The sequence below is a fragment of the Pholis gunnellus genome, assembly GCF_910591455.1.
Source record: "Pholis gunnellus genome assembly, chromosome: 23".
In the NCBI taxonomy this organism is placed as follows: domain Eukaryota; kingdom Metazoa; phylum Chordata; class Actinopteri; order Perciformes; family Pholidae; genus Pholis; species Pholis gunnellus.
In genome coordinates, this window is record NC_136550.1 from 670,146 (window position 1) to 690,971 (window position 20,826).

Here is a 20,826-nt window from a genome sequence, read left to right on the forward strand (position 1 = left end):
TGACAGTAGACTATGTAATGCTGTATTCTCTCTCTGTGATCATGTATTTATGATTTAACCTCCATATTATTTAGATATAATTCTCATATATATTACTGGCTCAGTCCCTCTCAAACTAGAAGACATTTATAGTTCTGATAGTTACAGACTGATAATCATCAACATACACATTAATGCAGCAGGAATATGAATCCAGAAATATCAGATATAATAGTAATGGTCCAAAATACAGACAATCCAGACAGATGAAAAAGATGGAGGATGTATAGACCAATATGACAGATAAAGGTCCTGGTCCTGGTCCTGGTCCTGGTCCTGGTCCTGGTGGCTGGGAATCAATGGAACACAGACAAACTGGGGGAAAGGGTCTGGTACATGTACTGACACGGCTGATTGGAAACTGGGACACAAGTGAGCAGATAAACTAAAACTACTGAAACCAGAAAGAAAAGTTTTTAAAATGTATTAAAACAATTCGCCATCAAGCTAGCTGGCTTACTAAGCTAGCTAGCTCGACCTCGTGGGCTCATTTGGACTTACGTGTTCTTTGTTTCCTCCTCGTTGGACGATGATGTAAATTCGGAAATTGAAATTCGCAAGTTGAAATCGACGCAGAACCTCGAACGAACGGCTTTTGAAATTGTATTGGCGCATGAAATTCGTAGTTTTTGTTTATTAGAGCTCACAATCATTCATCACAATCACTCCTGTGTGGCTTACCTCAGGCGGGGATCAAACCCGCGGTGCGATGTCGTCGGTCGGCGTCCTTATCCACTGGACCATCTCCGGCACAGATCAACAAGGAGAACGAGAGGAAGAAGATCAGACTGAAGCTACAGAGCGTTCACCTTCATCAACCTGCAGAGAAACAACGTCTACACACTGAAACACATTTTACATTAAATAACCTGAAACGTGATGTGAAGACTCACAAACAGATGAAACAACGTTAGTTAAAAAATACTTTACTTTCCTAACAGTCCTGATGGCTCAACCAGATGAGATCCATGTTCATTCTCTGAAGGTTGTGGGTTCAAGTCCCTCTAACACATTTTGTGTTTTCTGTCTGATTTGAATCCTTTAAAGATACCATCAAGATAAACCATTGAAACCAGGAAAAAAGGGTTTTTGAGGGTTTAAACCCTTAAACTGTGGTGATACTCTAATGAAAAATGCTGCCGATCATCTTCTCCCTGTGAGAGGAGACAGAGGACCAGAGTCATGAACACATCACATCACAGCTCAAGAGAGACCAGCTACAGTCTGTCTGTAGTCACTGCAACACTTCTTCTTCTTCTGTGGTTCTTGTGACAACACGTCTGATCAGAGGACACCAAGAGAGGAACCACTGCTGTGTTTCTGTCACTAGATGGAGCCAGTTACATAGATTATGATTATTACTCTGAGGAAGAACCAGGAAATACTGGACTGGTTTTAGTCTTTTTGTGTCTTATTGAAGTCTGGACTGGTTTTAGATGACGGAGGGAAAAGTCGTGTCTCCTCAACAGAAACTCACTGTAACAAACTGTAACCAGAACAATCCTTGTGTATTTTATACATGTTCTTCTGTATGACAGTAGACTATGTAATGCTGTATTCTCTCTCTGTGATCATGTATTTATGATTTAACCTCCATATTATTTAGATATAATTCTCATATATATTACTGGCTCAGTCCCTCTCAAACTAGAAGACATTTATAGTTCTGATAGTTACAGACTGATAATCATCACATCGTCTTGTTTTCAGTCTGAATGTGACGCTGCTGAACAAAACCAGTCCTGATCCGTCTGCTGCTATTAGTTCTACTCATGAGGAAACAAGACGAAGCACAAGAGACATGAATGGAAACAACTTATGAAACATAAACATAAATAAAGAATAAAGTGCGGGTCTGCAGGTTGGAGTTGAGTTCAGTGAAAGAGAAGGAAGTTACTTTCAGAGTTTTATTTTTTTGTAGAGATGTTACTATTGCACATTACTCCATCCTCGAGAACCCCTCTCCCCCCTCTCACCCCTCTCACCCCTCTCACCCCTCTCACCCCTCTCACCCCGCTACGACCAGCAGCTCATCAGATCATCACAACCAGAACATCAGATGCTCCTTTGGACCTCCTACCTCTGAGGGACTAGAATCATCTGAGTCTATATGGAGTGAATCAGTGACTCTGGTTCTCTAACCACACAGAACAACCACAAATAAAAAAATAGAATTCCTGCTCCCGTCTGTCCCACTAAACAGTAGATGACGATCCATTCCGGACTCACTGGTCGTGATGGACTTCCTCTGGGGGAAGGATCTCTTCCTCTTGTTGAGTTTGGTGTCTCAGGTTTGGGCTGAACCCTCTCTGCTGTAAAGAGACAAACGAGTCTGAGTCATTCATGAGAAGAACCAACATCTCACTGAAACATAAACTAAATGTCCTCAACAGATTAAACTGAAACATATTCCACAGATCCTGTAAGAAGGAAGTGTAACGACAATAATCAGGTTCTTTTTTATCCAGGAAACTTCTACTGAATCAACTCACCTGTGACATTGAGGTGACATTCACTAGAACCCCCATCATCACCTGTGTTCACATCACACAGGTAAAGACCTGAGTCATCAGTCCTGAGTCTGGACATGTGGAGTCTGAGTCGTCCTTCTCTGAGGACGTCTTTGTCAAACTGAACTCGTCCTGCAAACCGTTTGTCCTGAGACTCTGAGACCTCGACACCTTCATGAAGATGAAACAGGACGAAGGGTCTGAGAACAGTGAACATCTCACAGTAGATGTTAATGGACTTGATGGAACCGTCTGTTCTGGTGTTGAAGGTCCATTCCAGAGTGACGTTGTGGTTCTCCTCTGCCTGATAGGAGCTCTGTGTCACATTCACTACTGGTCCTGTTGAGGAGACAGAGAGGGAGAGTGAGGAGCAGACAAACTGACAACATGAGAGCCTTTAAACTCCACCTGGAGATGTTTACTGACGCTGAGCTTTAAAGACACAAAGGTATGAAAAAGGTGCATGATTGTAATAATAACTAGAGTCATGTTAAAGTGTGTTAGTGAGGCTGAAGGTGTATTTAGTCTGTGTGGAGAACAAAGTGAAGCTGTAAACTAACCAGAGACACAGGAGGTCAGTGTGATGAGCAGCAGGATGCTGCAGATCATCTTCTCCCTGTGAGAGGAGACAGAGGACCAGAGTCATGAACACATCACGTCACAGCTCAAGACCTGTTGGAATTATGAGATAGTAAGTCATGATTATTAAAACACATCTGCTAACGTCTGGTCCACATTCAGTTAGTGACCTCCACAAAAGGAGGATTTGTTTTCCTGTGAACGCCTCTTCAAGTGTGAACATGAACTCAAATACAGACGACGTGTTGTTGGAGCAGTGAGACAAACTGTGTTTGAAAGATGTTCCACCGTTTAGTTGTCATTTTATTCTCATTTTAAACTAAAGTAATTGTTGGTATTTTCCCTAATGATTGTGTTAACCCTCACCCTGCCAACATAAGTAAAGGAGGACGTGCTGGTCCGCTGGTTGAGTCCATCGTGAGGACTGAGAGTTAAAGCAGAGAAGAAGGAGCCTACCTGTAAATCATCCAGTCACACTTTGAACAGTCTGTAGAGATCAGGAATTCTCTGGATCAATACGTCCAGACAGAATATATTTACAACACTTCCTGTACAGAGAAGACATTAAACTTCTTTGGTCTCACTCACAGGGTCTGTCTGTCGTTTATATATCAACACCTTCATGAGGAAGAGAGAACTGATTGGTTTCCGTGACAGACTCCTCCCTTATGTGGCCGTCGTCCTGTATGTCTGGAATTAAGAGAATATTTTGATTAATAATTGATATTTCAGGCTGTTCATGACACATGAATTAGTTATAATATTATGAGAATAAAGTCATAATATTTCTATAAAACAAACTCACAGAAAACTGTTATTATACTCTTATTGTAGTCTTTGTGTGTTATTGTAGTCTTTGTGTATTATTGTAGTCTTTATGTATCTTATTGTAGTCTTTGTGTCTTAGTGTAGTGTTTTGTGTCTTATTGTAGTTTTTGTGTCTTATTGTAGTCTTTGTGTATTATTGTAGTTTTTGTGTCTTATTGTAGTCTTTGTGTATTATTGTAGTTTTTGTGTCTTATTGTAGTCTTTGTGTATTATTGTAGTTTTTGTGTCTTATTGTAGTTTTTGTGTATTATTGTAGTCTTTGTGTATTATTGTAGTCTTTGTGTATTATTGTAGTCTTTGTGTATTATTGTAGTTTTTGTGTCTTATTGTAGTCTTTGTGTATTATTGTAGTTTTTGTGTCTTATTGTAGTCTTTGTGTATTATTGTAGTTTTTGTGTCTTATTGTAGTCTTTGTGTATTATTGTAGTTTTTGTGTCTTATTGTAGTCTTTGTGTATTATTGTAGTTTTTGTGTCTTATTGTAGTCTTTGTGTATTATTGTAGTTTTTGTGTCTTATTGTAGTTTTTGTGTATTATTGTAGTCTTTGTGTATTATTGTAGTCTTTGTGTATTATTGTAGTTTTTGTGTCTTATTGTAGTCTTTGTGTATTATTGTAGTTTTTGTGTCTTATTGTAGTTTTCGTGTCTATTGTAGTTTTTGTGTCTTATTGTAGTTTTTGTGTCTATTATAGTTTTTGTGTCTTATTGTAGTTTTTGTGTCTATTGTAGTTTTTGTGTATTATTGTAGTTTTTGTGTATTATTGTAGTTTTTGTGTCTTATTGTAGTCTTTTTCCATCTCTTTGTAGTTCCCTCAGGGACTTCATAACCACTTTGTACCATAATATTTCTGATAAATACTTATCAATACGCTCATTTAATGTGGTTTGATGTTTTACTATTTTGATGCTTTAACAGCAACATGAAGTTTCCTTTACTGTTCGTGTTCAGTGTAGTGATGCAATAATCTTTTACTTCAACGACACATGAAACTGTAATTGACTGCTTTGAGTTTGTGACTTTATGACACAACTCCAGTTTTAGTTGAGAAGTAAACTGAGTTCTTCCTGTTTGAACACAGAACATCTCCACTATGAAAAACAAACAAACATCCATTAATGAGGCGTTAGTGCCATCTAGTGGAGAACAAAGGTAACATGATGACTCCTTTGTAGAGTTTAGACACTTATCATTAGATTGAATGAAATCAAATGCTTTCATCAGCTTGAATGTGTTTGTAGAATATGAGTAGAACCTATTAATGAACTTAAAGCTCAACTGGACGACATGTTGTCAGTACTTTAACTTTGATCCTGCAGATCTTTTTGCTGTCTGCATCACTTCTTTGTGTATTTATGGATTTTAATTCTTAATAAACAACAAATTTTCAAGTGGCGATGAAAGCAGTTCAAACTTCTGGATCTTTTTTTGGTCCAAACCTTTACTGAAGTTAAGAAAAGTTACAAGGTAGAACTTTTTCTTTTTCTGTAATTTATTAAAGTAATCTAATCATGTAAAATATTTAATACAATGTATTGCATATATTGCAGATGGATACAAGGCCTCAAGGAATATATGCACAAAATAATCAGGACAGAATTCAATTACAGATGTTTTTTTTGCAACAATTACATTTGTTTCATTTTTTTCTTTTAAGAAACAAACATAAGAGGCTGACCAACACACCCAAGGACCATACGAAGTTGTTGAAGTCTTCGTTATAGTTTATGGTTCTTATACCAACAAATAAATTAAAAGGCCAGTTTGTAGTCATAACTCAGTTTACATTTATATAAAGAAGTTACGATGCAACATACACATTAATGCAGCAGAAATATGAATCCAGAAACTTCAGATGGAATAGGAAACGACCAAAATAGAGACAATCCAGACAGACGGAAACGGTGGATGGTTTATAGAAGAAGAAGTGAATATTTATAAGAATACAGACGGATAGAGGTGCTTTTCCTAGTCCTGGTCCTGGTCCTGGTCCTGGTCCTGGTCCTGGTGGCTGGGAATCAATGGAACACAGACAAACTGGGGGAAAGGGTCTGGTACATGTACTGACACGGCTGATTGGAAACTGGGACACAGGTGAGCAGGTGGAGGTGAAAGTCAGGTGACTTTATTAATAATCCTTTATTATCCGATAGTTTATTTATTTATTTGTTATACAAAATTTCAAAAATCTTTTCCATTTGTCTTACCAATTTGACAAATCATTCAGATCAATATAATTAGTTTATCACAAATGGATGAAACAATTTCAAATCAAAACTGTGTGGTGCTAAATGTCATGATAGTTGAACCAGATGATAAACTTCTGTTTATTCTGAAGGTTGTTGGTTCAAGCCCCTCCAACAGTTTGTTTTTTCTGTCTGATTTGATGGAAACATTTAAAGTCCCTTCAGGGATTGTTCTTGTAAACCATAAAGATAAACTATTGAAACCAGAAAGAAAAGTTTTTTAAATATATTTGAAAACCTCCCCATCAAGCTAGCTTGCTTGCTAAGCTAGCTAGCTCGACCTCGTGGGCTCATTTGGACTTACGTATTCTTTGTTTCCTCCTCGTTGGACGATGATGTAAATTCGGAAATTGAAATTCGCAAGTTGAAATCGACGCGAAACCTCGAACGAACGGCTTTTGAAATTGTATTGGCGCATGAAATTCGTAGTTTTTGTTTATTAGAGCTCACAATCATTCATCACAATCACTCCTGTGTGGCTTACCTCAGGCGGGGATCAAACCCGCGGTGCGATGTCGTCGGTCGGCGTCCTTATCCACTGGACCATCTCCGGCACAGATCAACAAGGAGAACGAGAGGAAGAAGATCAGACTGAAGCTACAGAGCGTTCACCTTCATCAACCTGCAGAGAAACAACGTCTACACACTGAAACACATTTTACATTAAATAACCTGAAACATGCTGTGAAGACTCACAAATAGATGAAACAACCTTAGTTAAAAAATACTTTACTTTCCTAACAGTCCTGATGGCTCAACCAGATGAGATCCATGATCATTATCTGAAGGTTGTGGGTTCAAGCCCCTCTAACACATTTTGTGTTTTCTGTCTGATTTGAATCCTTTAAAGATACCATCAAGATAAACCATTGAAACCAGGAAAAAAGGGTTTTTGAGGGTTTAAACCCTTAAACTGTGGTGATACTCTAATGAAAAATGCTGCCGATCATCTTCTCCCTGTGAGAGGAGACAGAGGACCAGAGTCATGAACACATCACATCACAGCTCAAGAGAGACCAGCTACAGTCTGACCATCTCCGGCACAGATCAACAAGGAGAACGAGAGAGGAAGAAGATCAGACTGAAGCTACAGAGCGTTCACCTTCATCAACCTGCAGAGAAACAACGTCTACACACTGAAACACATTTTACATTAAATAACCTGAAACGTGCTGTGAAGACTCACAAACAGATGAAACAATGTCAAATCAAAACGTTGAGTTGTAAGATGCCTTCACAGCTCAGGGGGATGAGAAAGTGCTCCACAGTATGAAGGTTGTGGGTTCAAACTCCTCCATAAAGATTTTTTTCCTTCTGAAACCCCTTAAATCATGCAGATATTCCCTTAAAACCCTTAATAGGAAAAGAGAAAATGTTTTTAAAACTCTGAGAAGATAACCAGTCAAAACTCTAAATAACCTTAAACCTGTCATGAAGACTCAAACATTTGGAAGAACCACATCAATTGAAAGATAAATAAGTGCTCCCAAAGCCCTGAGAGCTCAGCTGGTCGAGAACATGTTACCTAATCTGAAGGTTGTGAGTTCTAATCCCATTTGTGCTGTTTGTGTTTTCTCTTTCATAAAGGTGTCTCTTGTTGTGAAAAGCCTTTTAATGAGTCGAACCAATCAGTGTGTTTCATTAAGACACTCAGATCTGATCAGAGATGTTTGGTTCTTCTTCTAACATAAAAGGTAACTGAACCTTCATTTGTACCTAAAATGACTTTCATTTTCTAATCAAGATTCAAATGTGAGGTTAATTAATGGATTAATATGAGAAGATTTTATTGGAGTATCACCACAGTGTAAGAGGTTTTAAAACCTCAAAAACCTTTTTGTGGTTTCAATGGTTTATTTTCATGGTTTACAGGAACTTTAAGTTTTAATTCAAATTAGGAGGGTCTTGAACCCACAACGTTCAGACTGCAGAAGAGTTTCTCATCTGGTTGAGCTATCACAACCTTGAACAGTTTCCTTTTGGTATTGATCTTTCATCTATCTGTGAGTCTTCACAGCAGGTTTCCGGTTATTAAAAGATTTGATTGGTTATCTCCTTTGCTTAAGAGTTTTTTTAAACCCTTAAAAAACATTTCTGTCTTTTAATTGAGCCAATTCTGTTGTTCCTATTAAGGGTTTTAAGGGATTATCTGCATGTTTTAAGGGGTTTCAGAGGGTCAACATTTTTTTTGGAGAGGCTTGAACCCAGCTAAGCTGCCATGGACACATGGACATTTGTGAGTCTTCACAGCATGTTTCAGGTTATTTAATGTAAAATGTGTTTCAGTGTGTAGACGTTTCTCTGCAGGTTGATGAAGGTGAACTCTCTGTAGCTTCAGTCTGATCTTCTTCCTCTCTCATTCTCCTTGTTGATCTGTGCCGGAGATGGTCCAGTGGATAAGGACGCCGACCGACGACATCGCACAGCGGGTTTGATCCCCGCCTGAGGTAAGCCACACAGGAGTGATTGTGATGAATGATTGTGAGCTCTAATAAACAAAAACTACTGATTTCATGCGCCAATACAATTTCAAAAGCCGTTCGTTCGAGGTTCCGCGTCGATTTCACCTTGCAAATTTCAATTTCCGAATTAACATCATCGTCCATCAATGAGGAGGAAAAAGAGAACACGTAAGTCCAAATGAGCCCACGAGGTCGAGCTAGATAGCTTAGCAAGCCAGCTAGCTTGATGGGGAATTTATTAAATCATTCGTTCAAAACTTTAAATGTTTGTGTTTTAATCTTCAGACTGTTCAAAAGACTCTGCTGGTAAAATAGGAGCTGATCATGTGACCTTCACCTACATATGACATATTAAACATCAAACCGGCTTTATTAAGGATTTTTAATGCATTATCTTTTGGATTGTAGCCTTTTCAGGGCTCATCATTTGTCGAGAGATTTGACCAAATATAAACGTATAAAAACACACACGAAAGCTGTTAGATTGTGAATTAACTAAAATGTTAATTACTTTAATTTTCATTTCATTTCGACAGACTTTAATTGCACAAAGCCTGTAAAAAACCAAACTCATATTAAAGCTTAAAACCACACGGATCCTGAAAATCATGCGTGTTGTTTCCAACATGTTTAGACTAAAGTGACCCACCGATGATAAACTAGAACCAGAAGTAAAAAGAAAAAGTATAACCTGTTCCAAACAACATAGTTTTTAATAAATGCTACAGATGTTCTTACTAAGTGCGTAGAGGCATACTATGTTTTGGGACATACTAAATATGTTTCTAGCGCACTAGCTAGTATGCTGATGTGGGAGTTGGAACAAACAGGAAGTAGATCAAGTTTGGGATGTGGATGTTGTTTTGTGTACCGGGTTCTTCCACCAGAGGGGGCTGTTTGTGTTCTGGAAAACCCCACACACCTTAAACACAACACACCGCTGTCTCTCTATATATAACACACACACACACACATGCACATACACACACATTCTCTGCATACTGACGCCTTAACTTACACTTAACTTACTTGATCCAATGATATGTTTCAGCTGCAAAGAAACATGTTGATCATGGAACGAATGAGGTCTGTCAAAAACAACTCTATTATAAACACTGCAAAAAACTTTATAATCAAACATTATTCACCAAAACAAATAGTCTTTTATCGAAATTTTACAGAAAATACCAATTTCTTTACAGTAAAACAAATATGTTTATATATATACTGTATATATATATATATATATATACTACACATTGATATTATATAATGAAGTACAATAAAGGGTAAGTTCAGTAATATGTTCTTGAAATATACACAAATATAAAGACATAAAGCAAACGTATAGATACCAGGGTGTGGAGATACTCCACAACAAGTAAAAGTACTGGATTCAAAATGTTACTTTAGTAAAAGTACCATAGTATTATTAGCAAAAGGTACTTAAAAAAGTACTCGTACTTCAGAGTGGCTTCATTATTGTAAAATATAATATTTGTTTTTATTTAATAAATACATAAAATCATAATGTTGTAGTTTGTCAACGTGGAGCCAGTTTGAGATACTTTGTGTACTACTGGGTAGATCATAGTACCACTTCATATCATGTAAAAATATATCATGTATTTACCTCTGATAAGTAGTTGAGTAGAAGTCTAAAAAGCAATGAAATTAATAGTAATAGTCAGAATATAAAAACCCTTTACTGCACAATGAGTACTTTCACAGCTCATAATACTCAGGAATGCACTTTTACTGAGTCGTAACACAGTATTTTTACAGTGTGGTATTAGTACATTAATGTCAATAAAGGATTTGAATACTTAAAATAAAATAAACATAAAACACTTGGTTTCCTTCAATAATAAACTTCCAGATCACAGAAACTCGTCCTGTGATTTGAAAGGGGAGGTGTTGACCAAGCAGCTGGCGATGGAACCAGACAGCTGACGGACTGAATGAGTCTCAGCTGAAGACAAACTCTGAGCTCTCCGTCTCCGACCGGCCGAACGACAACATCGTCCAACATGGACAACGTGGACAACCTCTTTAACCCCAGGTACGTCCTGCAAAGCTACTAAGCTACAAAGCCACTAAGCTACAGACATGTGTGTGTTTGTTGTCTGTATACAAAGACAATATGAAGATCTAAACACCTTCATAGGGTTTTTAAAGGTGAAATCACACATAAAATTACATTTTTAGCCGCTATTGTCAGGTTTTCTTTGGCATTCGTTGGTTTTCTTTGGCATTCGTTGGTTTTCTTTGGCATTCGTTGGATAAGATTATTCAAATAATTATTTTTTAATTTAAAACTCCCACATGTTAAATTATTCATCATTATACATTGTTGTAGATCGTTGTCCTTTTTTTCTATTTTCTATAAGCGGCTTTAATTTCGGAGCGTTTTGTTGTTGTTGTTGTTGTGGCAAAATCAAAACAAATACTTTTCGTTTGATTAATTTTAGACCATAAAGCAGAAAAGTGGTAAAGAATTATTCTTTGATTGATTTCAAAGGCTCTTTTCATAAGACGTGGTGCTCTTTTCTCTTTAAATTATTTAAAACATGTTGTTTACCTCAGATTCATGCTCTCCAATAGTATTATTTGCTGTGAACTCTATTGTTTAAGTAAACATGTAAGGTACTTGTGCCTTTGTCAGAATTTTCCTTTCATGCCACTTTACACTTGTATTACATTTTAGCAGGAACTATTGTAATTTTTAGTCCACTACATTTATCTGACGGTGTTAGTCACTTTACAGATTCATATTATCTACATTATTAAACATTTCATCAGTTCATAAAATTAGCATGTTAATGTATAAAACTACATGACAACAGTAAATTAGTAAACTAGTTAATTAAATTAGCTGAAACCTCGACAACATTCAAATTCAGCTTGGACTGAAACAAATCAGAAATATAATTCCAATAATAAACATAAAATAAAGGAAATCATTCTGCAGAATGTAAGTGTTTTTCAATTGCAATACTGCTACTTGTACTTCAGTAAAAGGTCTGAGTACTTCATCCTCCCGTTCATCTTCCACCAGCTCTTGATATTTATAGCAGGAGGCTCGACTGCAGCTGTTCACTGTCAGCTGCCAGTGTGTGTGTGTGACAGTTTGTGTTACTCACATTGTGGGGACTCAACCACCATTTGGGGAAAAAAGGTTGTTGGTCCCCACAAGGTCAAGAAGTAAGATTAAGGGTTAAGACTTCTGGTTTTTGGTTACGGTTCGGGAAAAAAGCTGAAAAGTGAAGTCAAAGCTTCATGTGTTAAAGCTGCATTCTCTCTAGTGTCCACCAGGGGGCGACTCCTCTGGTTGTATAGAAGTCTATGAGAAAATGACTCTACTTCTCTCTTGATTTATTACCTCAGTAAACATTGTAAACATGAGTTTATGGTCTCAATCTCTAGTTTCAAGTCTTCCTTAATACAGCGTGTTGGTGACAGCCGAGTGTGTTTGTGTATGTAAATGTTAACCAGACTTACAGCTGACGGGCGTGTCAGTAGCTGCATGTTTATCATTATGCAAATAGGCTGGTTTCAGCAAGTCAGGGTGTATGAATGTGTGTGTGTGTGTGTGTGTCTCCGTGTGTGTGCGTGTGGTCCTTTGATGTGTGTTCCTTCATCACAGATAACATCTATCAAAACTTCAATGACGACTCTTTCTTTGCTTTCATGTCTTTATTTCAGAGACGAGCTCATTGTGTGTCGTACTTGTGAGTTGAGTTTTGGGGGATTTGGTGTCTTTTGCTTCAGTAAAAGTACTAATACAACGATGTAAAAGTAAAAGTTCTGACTTTAAAATCTGACTGAAGTACAGCAGAATGTACTTCCACCCAAGTGTCACATATAACAGGATTGTTAGTATTGATGCATTAATGTATGAGCTGGATTTTAGGTGCTTAAGGCGGAGCTACTTTTAACTACTTTATAACTTTTATAACTTTATCAACCTGTTTTTATTTTAAATACTAGTTAAAAAATGTTCTGGAAATAAGTTTCTGTATCTTGAAGGCACTAAATGTATATTATCTTATTTTGTTTTGAATAACAATAAAAACAGATTTAAAAAGTAGATTCTTTAACTTTTTTATAAGAAAATAAAACAAAGTACACTATTTCCTGCTAAAATATAGTGGAGAAAAAGTATGAAGTTGTATATAAATGTAAGGTACTTGTACCTCAACACTGTACTACGTAGTTTTCGAACTGACCCGAGACTTGAATTGAACCAAAGATTTGTTAGACACTTATATTACATACAACCTGTGTTACAACAGAATTTAATTATTTTTGGGAGTTTTGGGAGCATATTTTTGAATTTTTTGTTTTTCATATTGTACACAAAAAATGTACTTTTGTCTGATTTCCTTTAGTTTCACACTGCTACACTGGTTAACTCTCTGTTTGTTTGCTCCTCAGCCTGGCAGCTGCTCTCATAAAACTCGATGCAGAGGACGGCGAGCAGATCATGGAGTATTTCAAAACTCAGGCCCTGCTGATGAAAGAGAAAGCACGTAAGAGAAAACACATCCAGGTCAACAGCTGCAGTGCGCCCCCTTGTGGATGAGATTAAACCTACTCGTGTGTTTGTTTCAGTGCTGCAGGCCTCAGTCAGAGATCAGAGGAAGCTGCTGGTGGAAAACGGAAAACTGAAGAAAGACATCGAGCTGCTGAGAACTCAGCTCCAGGACAAACAGAGGAGACGCACCGGTACACACACACACACACACACACACACACACACACACACACACACACACACACACACACACACATACTATTTATAAGGACATAATTCAGACCCTCAAACCTCAAACCAGGTCTAAACCATTAAACAGACTTTTGACGACTTCACTTTCTTAACATGTCCTTAAGTCCCCCAAATTTTGAGTGCTCCCAAAATGGTCTTTCCACTCTAAAATGTCCTCACTTTGGTGTTAAGTTCTCACTTTCTATAAAGTGTCCTTTAAGGTCTAAACCTCGACCCGATCCTCACAAAGAGGAATATAAACACAGACCAACAACTGTAAATCATTTTCTTTCGCTCTGAGCTGGTTCCAGAGAGAACCGGAGCGGATTATTTTAATGTAATAACAACTTTGTTAAGTCAGACCCTTTTGGAGATTTAACCATATGTTTCTGCCAATTCCTGCCTCTTTTTCTCTCTTTCAGCTAAAGCTTTGCTCTCCCCACCTGTTAGCCCCGCCCCCACAACACCTGTTGTCAATCAACCTGCCGGAGCCACAGCTGCTGTTTCAACAAATCCTCCTCCCGCCTCCTCACACGACCGGAGAGAGAGACAGAGCAGGAGGAAGAGAGGAGGAGAGAGGAAAGGTGAGATGGGGGAAGGAGGGAGGAAATGATGAAAGGGAGGAAACATAGAAAGGAAATGGAAGGAAAAGACTTTACCTTTCTCGCTCTTTCTCTTCCAGCTCGTCCCACCTCTGACTCCTTCTCCTTGGGGGCGGAGCCTCGCATTGACGTGTCACGACTGGACCTTCGGGTTGGACGGATCCTCAGCGTCCGGCGCCACCCGCTGGCCGAGGCGATGTCGGTCCAGGAGGTGGAGGTCGGAGAGAACGCCCCCCGAACGGTCGTCAGCAAGCTGGGAGAGAAAACACACCTGGAGGAGGTAACAAGGTCGATGTATTCAACAAATGACCATAAATACCAGACTTTATAGTCAAAATATTACAATTTTATTCTCATGATGTGTCAACTTTATACTTAAATTGACACGACTTTAATATAAAAACATTACAACTTTTTTCTACAAATGTTATAACTTTATTCTCAAATTATCAATTTTATTTAAAAACGTTTTTCCTGAAATATTTCAAGAATATTTTCAAAATGTTTCCGAGACTTTATTAATTTCTTTCTTTCTTAGTATGTGCCTTCCCTTTTTTTATTAATCTTTATTTTCTCTATTTTCATAAAAAGTATTTCTTCTTTCTCTCTGCAGCTCCAGGGCGGTCTAGCTGTGTTGCTATGCAACGTCAAGGCCTGTAAGTTGAGGGGCGTGGTCTCCCAGGCCCGCCTCCTCTGTTGCTCCACCCCCGATGACTGCACTGAGCTGTTGACCCCGCCCACAGGCTCCACCCCCGGAGACAGGGTCACCTTCCTCAACTACCCCGGTAAACGTGGTTACAATGATGAAATTCCAACAAAATAATTTCTCAAACATTCTCGTCCACTCGCATCCACTCTCGTCCATTCGCTCACATTCTCGTCCATTCTGTTCGCATCCAGCCTCGCCCATTCTTGTCCATTCTTTTCCATTCGCGTCAACTCGCGTCCATTCTTGTCTGTTTGCGTCCAGCCTCGCCCATTCTTGTCCATTTATGTCTATTCTCATCCACTCTCGTCCACTCTTGTCTGTTCGCGGCCAGCCCTGCCCATTCTTGTCCACTCGTGTCCACTCGCGTCCACTCGTGTCCATTCTTGTCCATTTGCGTTCATTTGCGTCCATTCGCTTCTTTTCGTTGACTTTGTATGTAAAATTTGCTTTGTGTTTGGTGTGAACACGGCATAAGAAAGACGAAGAAAAATACAAAGAGATTTGTCTTTCATCTAACAGATATTTTATGGCACTTGTGTCTTGGAATTCTAAATGGTCATGATAGCGAGTCAAGCTAGCTGGACAATGGAAGCAGTCTGTTTCCAGGTAACCATGAACCCTCTGTCTCTGTGTTCAGGTGACCCGGACCGAGAGCTGCAGTCCAAAGAGAGGGTTTGGGAGCTTCTTCAGGCCGACCTGCAGGTCAACTCAAGGGGCGTGGCCAACTACAAAGGCTGTGGGTTTGAGGTGAAGGGGAAGGGGCTGTGCAGGACCCCCTCCCTCACCAACGCCGTCATCAGATAGACGCCACTTCATACGGGACGATACCTGCTGAGGATGTGATGTACTTATACTGTGAAGAGCCTCGGCAACCAATAATCACGTAGCTAGTTATCAGCCTAGCTAGTGCCGTTGGTCAACAGAAGAGGAAGACAAAAGACAATTTCATCACTGTTGTTTATTGAATAAAAAAATAAAACACAATCAGCTGTTTACTTCAGTGTTGTTGTTTATATAATGACTTTAAGTTAACACGATAGTTGAACTCCAGACAGTATTTATTCAAGTATTTTATGTAAAAAAAGCAGAAAGCACAGAGATGCCTTTATGTTTACTAGTCTACTAAAATAAAACTGTAAAACATTCTTTGAATATGTTTGAGAACTGAGAGTATTGATCAGCCTTACCCTGCTTTTCTTAAAATAAAGGTACTAACAAGACCCGTAGAGGGTTCTTTGGCTGTCGCTATAGAATAGCTCGTTTTTGGTTCCTGGTAGAACCTTTCGATAACGAAGAGAGTTATACCTAGAACCCCAAATTAAGGGTTAATAAAGTGTGTGTTGGAGAATCTTTTTATAGTCTGTGATTCAAACAATCCTTTTTCTTCCAAAAAAGGTTCTTAATGGAACTCTAACGAAGAACCCTTGAATAAACGCTCTCTTCAAAGGGCTCTTTGTAGAACCTCAGCCCTTCAGAAAGAATCCATTTGGAACCTTTATGTCTCAGCAAACAACACTTTCAACTCACTAAACTAGAACATTTAGAAATAGCAGTAAACTTTAAGGAAACTAAACTAAACTACACAAACTTTTTTTGTTAAAATCGTATGCAGTTCCTCTGAAGTTCAGTCAGAGTGAGACCTCCGTCCTCACCGTCAGAGCTCTGTGATGGTTCCCGGCTGAGAGGCGGAGCAGACGGTCTCTCAGCGGTCGTCCTCTGATTGACGGCCAATCACGGCTGTTGTCCAAGAATGAGACTCCTCCCCCTGCCTCTTCCGCCAGAGCTCTCAGCCAATCGCTGGTCTGTGTTAGGTAGTCTGACGGGTGAAGCCCCGCCTCCTCCAGGTGGTCAGCGTGCGTGAGAACGACTAAAGCGTGACGACGCCATCCGGTACCGAAGAGAGTCTACACGACAACACAAAACACACAAAATCATCCAAAATATATGTGTGTGTGTGTGTGTGTGTGTGTGTGTGTAGGTGTGTGTGTGTGTGTGTGTACCTCCACCTGCTCCTCCAGGTGCGTGTTGTCGTGCGGCAGGTCGGCTCTCGCAACGAGCACGAGTACGTGCACGCCCTCGGGGCAGAGCTCGTGCACGCTCTGTGGGCGTGGCAACACCATCGGGGGCGTGTCAACCACTCTCAGTGTGAGGTCTGACTCCGCCCCCTGCCTTCTAAAGAACCTCTGGAAGTTTCGGCTGAGCAGCCGGTGCTCCGTCGTCACTGCATCGCCAGAAACGCAGATGCCGGTTTGGAATCCGTCTCCACCTGAAGAAACAATTGATGAATAAAGTTTTATTTGTGGCTTCATTCTTTCTCTGTTTTTACGAAGTGAAAGTTACTTAAATGTAACCTTGGATTATGACCTTCGCCATGTTGTCATTTTTGCAACCAGTGAACAGGAAGTGACCATATCTGGACCGAGGAGGAGCGACGTAGAGACCTGTCAATCACTGTGTAGCCCCGCCCCTAAAGCATCCCCTGCTTTATGGTCTGTGTGACTCTAAATGGACCATCATTTACTAAATGAACATCATGCTGTATTGAAGAAGACTTGAAACTAGAGATTGAGACCATAAACTCATGTTTACAATGTTTACTGAGGTAACAAATCAAGAGAGAAGTAGAGTCATTTTCTCATAGACTTCTATACAACCAGAGGAGTCGCCCCCTGGTGGACACTAGAGAGAATGCAGCTTTAACTCATGAAGCTTTGGCTTCACTTTAAAGAATTGGAAGTTTTATGTCTCATAGTACTTTATAATTTTGAAAGATTCAAATGTGTCGTTTGGGTGAAGAAACTACCGACCAATCAGAGCGTTCCCCACGGAGCTCCTCCCACTCTGCCTGTCGCCTAGCAACAGCACGTTCAGAGTGAGCACGTTCCGCTCGTCTTGACGACCGAAGCTGCTCAGGAGTCCTAAAAGGTTGGTGTCCGTGTGGAGATCCATGACAGGTAACGATGGAACTGAAGTTCAAAATGAAAAACAAACAAAATGTCCTTAATACATTCTATTAAAATGTATTTTATCTGAAAAATGCAATTTTTCAGGTTGGATAAAAACGTTTTATTTTTATTTCTTACCCTGTAAGTCGAGTAGTGTCACTTTTGTTGATGTTGTGAGCCTCCGAAAGAAGTAAAAACATTCATAAAATGATCAAATTCATCAGTTAGATGTTTCTTCTTATAACAATAAACATATCAGTGGATCAAACCCACACGATTAACAGCGACACACAACCTTCTCTTATTGAAAGCAGTGAGTGGCTTTGGATTGAACATTAAACTGACGTTAAACTGACGTTCAGACGATGTTTGTTAAAATCAAACACATCAGTCGTTAATGAATCATTAATAATTTAAGAACTGTTCAAGAACAAAACATTTAAACTCCACGATCGACAGAAAAGAAAGCGTTACCTGCTCTACTTCACCAGGAGAGGAAAACACCGTCACACACTTCCTGGACTGATCAATAGTACCTATTGTGTCTGTGTGTGTGTGTGTGTGTGTGTGTGTGTGTGTGTGTGTGTGTGTGTGTGTTTCCTGGTTAAATAATAACCAGTCCTCCCCATCTGTCCCTCACTTTTATTAGGCTGTAAAACTGACAAACATCCCTGCAATCTAGATTTAAAGGGACATCTTGTAAAGGGACGTATAGTGTGTGTGTGTGTGTGTGTGTGTGTGTGTGTGTGTGTGTGTGTGTGTGTGTGCGTGTGTGTGTGTGTGTGTCCATATTTATGAGAAACAAAATATGTGAAGTTTCTCATCTCTTCATTGTAATTGTATTTTAATAATTATGAGATATTATCTCAATTATGATCATCACATTTATGGGATACAATCTCTTAATTATGATCTCAATGTTATGACATCAAGTATTAAATTAAAGCAGAAATTCTCATGAGGTACTCATTTATATTCCCATATCTTATAATGTAAAGATCTTATAATGCCATAATTACAACATATTAACTAAATTATGATCATAATAATTAAAGTATACAATCTCGTGATCTCATATTAAAGGCTTAACATCTCATAATACTCATAATAGTTACTATATAATAATTAATGTTAAGAAATTTCATAATTTTGAAGAAATGAAGAAATTCATGATAATGAGACACCAACAGATTCAGTAAACATATTAGCTCATATTTAAAGTTGTTGTTGTTATTATTATGAAACATCCTGAGAAAACACTTCCTCTCCGTAACACGCAGGAAACAGGTGACATCTCTGTGTGTGTGTGTGTGTGTGTGTGTGTGTGTGTGTGTGTGTGTGTGTGTGTGTGTGTGTGTGTGTGTGTGTGTGTGTGTGTGTGTGTGTGTTTATCTCTATAACTCACCGAGGACACAGATGCCCAACAGCGACCGACCACAACCGAGGGAACATTCTCTCCAAAGCAATTCCCAGAAATAATTTCCATATTTGGTCATAAAGTTTTGTCTTTGCTGCAAACTTTCAAAAGGATCGAAACGCACAAATCTGTGTTTTCATTCCCGTCCCGACCGCTCGTGTGACGTTCAGAGATAAAAGAGATTCAGACTCATGTTTTAATCAAAGGTTCCTTCACTTCAGGCCGAAGTTCACAAAAGCAGCTTTTTCATTTGAACCCTCGATGATTGAAGTGTTGATGCACGTTGTGTTTGTTTCATTTAAATATTTCTATATTTTAAATGACTTTGTGTGAATGCAGAGTCAGGATTGTTGTTTGATTTGTTGCTAAATAAAGGAATTATATTCTGTAACTAGAATCCTGTAAACTGGTCACATGCACTTGATGGCCACATGCATGATGTCATGCTAACAGACTGATGCTAAAGCTACAGCTTCCTCACCATTACGTCCGCGTGGACGACGTGCTCGGGGGGGTTTAGCACCACGATAAGCAGCAGGCTATGCTAGTTAGCCGACATGCTAACATTTAAAATCAGAACATTCTAATGGGTCGAGATGGAAAGCAATGAAAAATGTGTTATATTGTTATTTAGTTTCTGCAGATATTTATAAAACATCTGATGTTGTGAACTTTCTACAACTAGAACTCATAAAGTCACAAAGAAGAAGTTGTGGTGACTGATATTTGTTCTTCTTTTAAAGGACAAACTGTTTTTCTGTTTTCTGTTTTTCTATGTTTTTCATTTCAGGATGAAGACAGAAATCAACCTGCCGTCAGATATTTAAATATCTGAGGTTTAAGCTTTAACTCTGTGGTGATGAAGACTTTTATCTGCACACATGGTTTCATTTCCTCTTGGCGAGTCTTTCTGAATCTCATCACCGTCCAGCAGTTCTGGAGAGAACGTCTGGTGTTCAGCTGAAGGGCTTTTCTGTCTCAGATATGATGAACAAACAGAGAACTCTTTGTTCTTTTAAACTGATCTGTTGTCCTTTTGCATCAGGATTTAGCCTCGATAGCTTAGCATCAGGCAGCCACACAACTCTAAAGTATGTTTATTTATTAAACTACTAAAGTTCTGCACTCACAAGACCACATTCAGTCGGTTTTGCATGATATCTGTCCCAAAAACCCCACAAACACAAAGATATTTAAGAAGACAAATCATTTTAATCATGAAAACACAGATTAGTGATTTGACAGAAACACAAGAATTCTTCTCAAAGAGGTGGAAATAAACAAATAATAAAACCAACATTCATCCGAAATATACAGGAAACAACTAATAGAAAAATAACTTTCAACAACAGCAGCAGTGCAAATGAACAGGACGTCTGGAGTTCAGAGACGTGGACGAGTTTCTATTGACGCCTGTTTTCCAACCGGCTGAGGAAGAGGAGGCACGTCTGTGGTGCGGTGTTGTCCTTTGGGGAGTTTCATTGGAGCATTTTGTATTTATTTCATTTAAAAGACTCCTGGAGGTGTTGAAGAACCTTCAGGGTTCAACTCATCCTTCCAGTTTTTACATATTTGTGTCAAAACAGACGGAGAATCGTAGGATTTAAGTTCAGTTCTTCCTTTTTAAAAAAAATTCAAAGTCTGACTTTATCGGACCAAATGTTATCAAAATACTTACATTAAAATAAGAACACCGATGTAAAATGGTTGCTTTAGAGAACAGT

General features: G+C 38.9%; 2 protein-coding genes across 2 annotated transcripts; one reads left to right on the forward strand and one right to left on the reverse strand.

Moving 5' to 3' along the window:
- Positions 1-10,603: 10,603 nt before the first annotated feature.
- Positions 10,604-15,545, forward strand: aimp1b (aminoacyl tRNA synthetase complex interacting multifunctional protein 1b). Its single transcript, XM_079184934.1, has 7 exons — positions 10,604-10,723; positions 13,099-13,193; positions 13,276-13,389; positions 13,852-14,013; positions 14,112-14,311; positions 14,645-14,816; positions 15,378-15,545. Exons 1-7 carry the CDS (start codon positions 10,692-10,694, stop codon positions 15,542-15,544), a joined length of 942 nt encoding a protein of 313 aa, XP_079041060.1. The 5' UTR covers positions 10,604-10,691; the 3' UTR covers position 15,545.
- Positions 15,546-15,679: 134 nt separating this feature from the next.
- On the reverse strand, positions 15,680-18,129 carry LOC306714803 (GTPase IMAP family member GIMD1-like). Its single transcript, XM_079184938.1, has 4 exons — positions 17,824-18,129; positions 17,548-17,706; positions 16,741-17,006; positions 15,680-16,644 (listed from the first exon to the last, which is right to left on the reverse strand). The coding sequence occupies exons 2-4, from the start codon at positions 17,687-17,689 to the stop codon at positions 16,369-16,371; spliced, it is 684 nt and encodes a 227-aa protein (XP_079041064.1). The 5' UTR covers positions 17,690-17,706; positions 17,824-18,129; the 3' UTR covers positions 15,680-16,368.
- Positions 18,130-20,826: the final 2,697 nt, after the last annotated feature.